At 35.8% G+C, this 5,486-nt stretch overlaps 1 protein-coding gene across 1 annotated transcript; it reads left to right on the forward strand.

Annotated features, from left to right (window-relative positions):
• Nucleotides 1-531: 531 nt before the first annotated feature.
• LOC107804843 (uncharacterized) lies at nt 532-3,636 on the forward strand. The gene is made up of 7 exons (XM_075256195.1): nt 532-725; nt 1,259-1,403; nt 1,762-2,058; nt 2,208-2,451; nt 2,552-2,589; nt 2,713-3,234; nt 3,289-3,636. Exons 1-7 carry the CDS (start codon nt 532-534, stop codon nt 3,634-3,636), a joined length of 1,788 nt encoding a protein of 595 aa, XP_075112296.1.
• The last annotated feature ends 1,850 nt before the right edge of the window (nt 3,637-5,486 follow it).

A 5,486-nucleotide genomic window follows, 5' to 3' on the forward strand; every position in this document is an offset into this window, starting at 1 on the left:
GAAGAAATGGATCAAAAATGAAGTGTGGGCCAACCACCAGGCACCAAAACAAAGAAGATCAGTAGAGTACAATTCCTTATAATTCAAAAAAGGAGAATAAGGAAACAACAAAACATAAACAAGCCAAGGAATGCAATCAAGATGTTGAATCTCAAGAGGCAACAACAACACAAAAGGGAGGAAGAAATAATGGTATCTGTATCATTGAGCCTAAAGATACTCAACGCTTCACAACAATGAAGGAGGTTCCAAGAAAAGGGAAAGGGAAACTAGAAGATGATGAAAATAACAATACTTGCAGTGTAACAAAGGAGGGTCAAGATGAAGGCAATAGAGATCACACGATAAACTACATTGAGGCAAATAACAAGCAGAAAAAGAGGAACAGAAAGAAAAAAAAAGGAAAAATGAAACTGGGGAGGAAACCTTGATCTAGGAAGAGGGTAATAATCAACCAATTGCCACAAGCCAAGAGAGGAAAGAAAGTGTTGACAATATGGATATCTCAAGGCAGGGAGAGAATGGGAAAAAATGCAACAAGAGGCACAACCAAATGTATCCTACCAGCAAAGGGATATTAATCAAGCCAACTTGAATATGCAGACTAGTGAGACCACTATTGGAGTTGATGATGGAGAAGTCCAAAACAACTATCTTAAACTCATTAGTAGCACAAATTTGGAAGAGGAACAGAATAGTGGTTTTGAATATAATATGGAGAATGGGTAATAATCAGATTCATCGTATGAAGAAGATGAAGGCTCAGAGGAAATATATTATTCAGGTGAAATAAGTTCAGAAGCAATTGATGAATATGCAAGTGTGGATAGTGATGGAAAAGTAAATGAAAACTCTACAGATCTAGTAGAGGAACCCAATGGTGCAACAACTGATGCTTAGGCAAACATATTGGTGGAGACCTTTTGCTCACAATCACTGGTGGATATTAATGTAACTTCAGAGTTTGACAATGCCATCATAGGTAGGGGTAGGGACAGAGGTAGAGGAAATAATAGAGGAGGCAGACAAGCAACGAGAGGAAGATATGGTAAGCACCTTAATCAACAGTCTGTGGGATCTTCACAGGCAAATCACTTTTCATATATATCTAATAATTAAGTCTCTCTTTTGGAATATTAGGGGCATTAACTCTAATGGTGCCCTGGAGAGATTAAATCAATTAGTCAGATCACAAAATATCCCCTTTTGTAGCTATATGTGAGCCACTTCATAAAGCTGATAAATTGGATAAATTCAGGAGAATTCTAGGTTTTCAAAATGCTCATTCAAACAGCAATAGTCAAATATGGATCTTTTGGAATGATTCAGTGGTGTGTAATGTGGTAGAGGAGAATGAACAACAAGTAACATATTCTGTCAGTTGGGATGAGGTTGTAGTGCTGGTTTTATCTGTATATGTTGAGTGTGATGCAGATTAGAGGGAAGGACTTTGGGATAGATTGAAGGACACTGCTGAAAAATACAACAATCCATGGTTAATTGCTGGAGACTTCAATTGTATTTTGGATCCTTGTGAGAAGATAGGTGTTCGACCACATAGTATGTCCAAGAGCCTACCTTTCCTTGAATGCATTATGGACTGTGAACTATTGGACCCGGGTTTCTCAGTTTCAAATTTCACATGGTGTAATGGATGGTGCCCTGTGAAGAGGATTTAGAAAAGACTAGACAGAGTTTTAGTAAACCACGACTGGATGAACTTGTTTGATTCTACAAGTATAAATCACTTGATAAGCACAGGATCTGACCATTCCCCACTATACTATTGCAAAAGCAACAGAAAGGGAACATGTAAAGTACTTTAGGTTTCAAAATTTCTGGACTGAAGAAGAAGGCTTCAATGTAGTGGTGGAGCAAGCCTGGGGTATTAAGGTACAGGGATCTCCAATGTGGAGATTTCACTTAAAATTGAAGAATACTTGCAAGAAGTTATCTGAATGGTCTAAGAGTTCTATTGGCAATATTTTTGATAAGATTAAAGAGTTGGAAGGCAGAGTAGCTGACTTAGAAGCCAATCTAATTACTGATAATAGTGAAGTGAACTGAAATGCCTTAAATGAAGTTAATGCATTACTGATTAGAACCTATAAAAAGGAAGAATCATTTTGGAAGAAGAAATCTGGAGTGAAATGGTGTGTGGAAGGGGAAGTAAACTCAAAGTTCTTTCATTCTATGGTTAAGGGTAGAAAAAAGAAGCTTTATTTGAAGAAGATAAGGAAAGAAGATGGAAGCTGGGTGATGGTGAGGAGGATGTTGCCAAAGAAGCTATCTCCTTCTTTCAGAGACAATTCAAAAAGGAAAGTTGCCATAATGACTTTTCGGTTTTGAGTTGTATCCCTAAAACCATTGAGGAAGCAGATTATGATAGATTAACAACATTACTTATGATAGAGGAACTGAAAGATGTGGTGTTCTCTATGAGTTCACAAAGTGCTCCAAGTCCTGATGAAGTCTCGGCGAAACTCTACCATTCATGTTGGGAAATCATAAAGGAGGACCTACTACTACTGATCCTTGATTTTTTTTGTAGGTATTGATATACCAAAGGCACTCACTCACACCTGTCTGGTACTCTTACCTAGGTTGGATAGCCCACAGTCCTTTACTGAACTAAGACCAATAAGTCTTAGTAACTTCTCATGCAAGATCATTTCTAAACTAATGAATTAAAGATTGAGTCCTTTGATGCAGAAACTGGTATCTCCTAATCAGACAGGGTTTATCAAAGGGAGGTCTATCACAGAAAACATTATGTTGACACAAGTGGTTCACAATATTAATAAATCATCACTTGCTGGGAATGTAGTTTTGAAACGGAATATGGCCAAAGCATATGACAGAGTCTCTTGGGAATACCTCTGTCCAGTGCTTAGGCAAATGGTGTTTTCAGAATGTTGGATAGATATGGTATGGAGGCTCATGACTAATGTGTGGTATTCTATAAATATCAACGGAATTAGGTATGGCTTCTTCAAATCTAGTAGAGGAATCAAGCAAGGGGATCCTCTTTCTCCATCCCTATTTGTGATTGGTGCAGAATTATTGTCGAAACTTATGGGTAGCTTAATTGGCTCAGGATTCAATCCATACTTTGCAGAAAAGAAGGGTCCCACCATCACTCATCTGTGCTATGCTGATGACACCATTCTCTTCTCATCCTGTGACTCATTATCATTAAACACGATGATGGAAAAATTGAGGCTCTACGAACAAGTTTCAGGATAACTGGTGAATAAAGGAAAGTATGGCTTCTATACTTCTTTTCAGGATGATGATCCTAGGATATCTGAAATTCAATGGATCACTGACTTCCCTAATTGTCCATTTCCTATACAATATTTGGGGGGTCCTATTTATGTAGGTAGTAAAAAGATAATATATTTCAACAACATGGTGGCAAAGGTGGCAGGCAGAATGCAAGGGTGGCAATGCAAATTACTGTCATATGGAGGAAGGGCAGTCTTGATCAAGTATGTTTTACACGATTTACCTCTGCACTTGATAACGGTAGTTAACCCTCCAAAAATTGTCTTAAAGCAAATCGACAACATAGTTGCCAACTTTTTCTGGGGGAAGAGCATTGGATTGCTTGGAATGATTTGTGCTTTCCAGTGACTGAGGAATGAGCTCGATTTAGATCACTTCATGATATTTGTAATGCCTTTTCTGCTAAAATATAGTGGAATTTCAGGACTCAAAAGACAATGTTGAAAGATTTTCTGGAGGCTAAATATTGCAAGATGGCCCACCATGTGGCAAAGAAATGGTCTTATGGCCAGTCTCATATATCGAGAAGATTAATGGACATCAAGAAGGATGTTGAACCATCTATTTTTTGGAGATTAGGGAATGGAGATGTGTCTTTTTAGTGGGACAACTAGACAGGTTTGGGAGCATTAGCTACAGTGACTCAGTGAAATAGAGCTTCGAAGAATACAAAGGTCAAAGAATTCATGCACAATGAGACTTGGAGGCAAGACAAACTAATAGATCTTCTACCTGTGAATGTGATCAATATTATTCAAAAGGTGGAGTTTGATGAAAGGAGAAAAGACTGCCCATACTGGTTACCAGAAGGTACAGGAGCTTTCACCTGCAAATCAGCTTGGGAACTTTCACCTGCAAATCAGCGTGGGACCTTTCAAGATCTCATTTTTGGCATAAAAGAATGCCTTTCAAGATCTTATTTTTTATGCTAAGGTTACTTCAACATAAGATCCCTACTGATGAAGCTGTGAGGAGGTTTGGTATTGTGACCGTATCTAGGTGCAGCTGCTGTTATAATCATGAGGAGGAGACCATTGATCATTTGTTTAGTAACAGCCAAGTCGCCAGGAGTGTTTGGTCTTTTTTCTGTAGTTCATGTGGAATTAGTTTTGTCCCATTACAGATAAGGCAGAACCTCATGAAATGGTGGATGACTAAGGGCAACAATAGTGTCCACACTGTAATGCTTCAATGTTTACCATCCTTAATATGTTGGGAAATATGGAAGAGCAGATGTGCAGCAAATTTTGAAAACATTCGATTGTCAGCCAGACATATCATTTATCAAGTGTCTAATACCATAACCTTGATATTTAATTGTCAATTCCCTGATCTTCAACTCCCTCATTCTTGGATAGACAAATGCATAGTTTTAGAGAAGATGTCACCAGTAATTCACTCTCAGATTGTTTGCTGGAAGAAACTTGTGAGTGGTTATATCAAACTAAATGTGGATGGTTGCAGTAAAGGCAATCCAGGTTCAGCTGGTGGAGGTAGGATTATCAAAGACCATCATGGTGATTTAGTGACGGCATGAAGCCAAAAGTAAAATATGAAATAATTTCAACCAAAGACTAAAAATATAATTAAAGTTCATATGTAGACAATTTTTAATAAAACTCATTCTTTTATAGTGAAATAAATTAATTTTTTGTAACAAAAGAAATAATGACATAAAAAATAAGATAAAAGATAATAAATATTGAAAAAATGTTAGAAAGATCTAAAAACGAGAAATAAAAGATGACAACAAATTTCTTCTTATGTTTCGTCTTTGTTGAGTATTAAAAATTTGAAAGTTAATCTCATCGATTTCAAACATTTTTTTTCTACTCAAATACATAGATTATAATATAAGGATATCTTCGAATATTTTTTTTTTAATTTACATTATGTGTCGTTTTTAAAAAATCACTATTACTAACAAACTAATATGATATTCGAATTTGAATTGGAATGCAATTTGAGCAGTTTGCATTGAGGTTAAACCAAGTATGGTGTCAAAAATAAACTACTTGACAATTTTAAGACAATATATGCAATGTTTTATAATAATAATAATAATAATAATAATAATAATAATAATAATAATAATAATAATAATAATAATAATAATAATAATAATAATAATCAACTAATTTAACATTTAATGATTCAAAGAACATTTTTTTTATATATAGGGTATTAAAAATTCAAAT

The sequence above is a fragment of the Nicotiana tabacum genome, chromosome 6 (genome assembly GCF_000715075.1).
Source record: "Nicotiana tabacum cultivar K326 chromosome 6, ASM71507v2, whole genome shotgun sequence".
Taxonomy (NCBI): domain Eukaryota; kingdom Viridiplantae; phylum Streptophyta; class Magnoliopsida; order Solanales; family Solanaceae; genus Nicotiana; species Nicotiana tabacum.

Excerpts from the sequence above, each read along its gene's own strand:
- LOC107804843 (XM_075256195.1), top strand. The coding sequence starts at position 532 with ATGCAACAAGAGGCACAACCAAATGTATCCTACCAGCAAAGGGATATT. Across the intron at positions 2,059-2,207 it reads TAATTACTGATAATAGTGAA|AAAAAAGAAGCTTTATTTGA; the intron begins GTGAACTGAAAT and ends GGTTAAGGGTAG. Across the intron at positions 3,235-3,288 it reads AATTGAGGCTCTACGAACAA|GATGATGATCCTAGGATATC; the intron begins GTTTCAGGATAA and ends ACTTCTTTTCAG.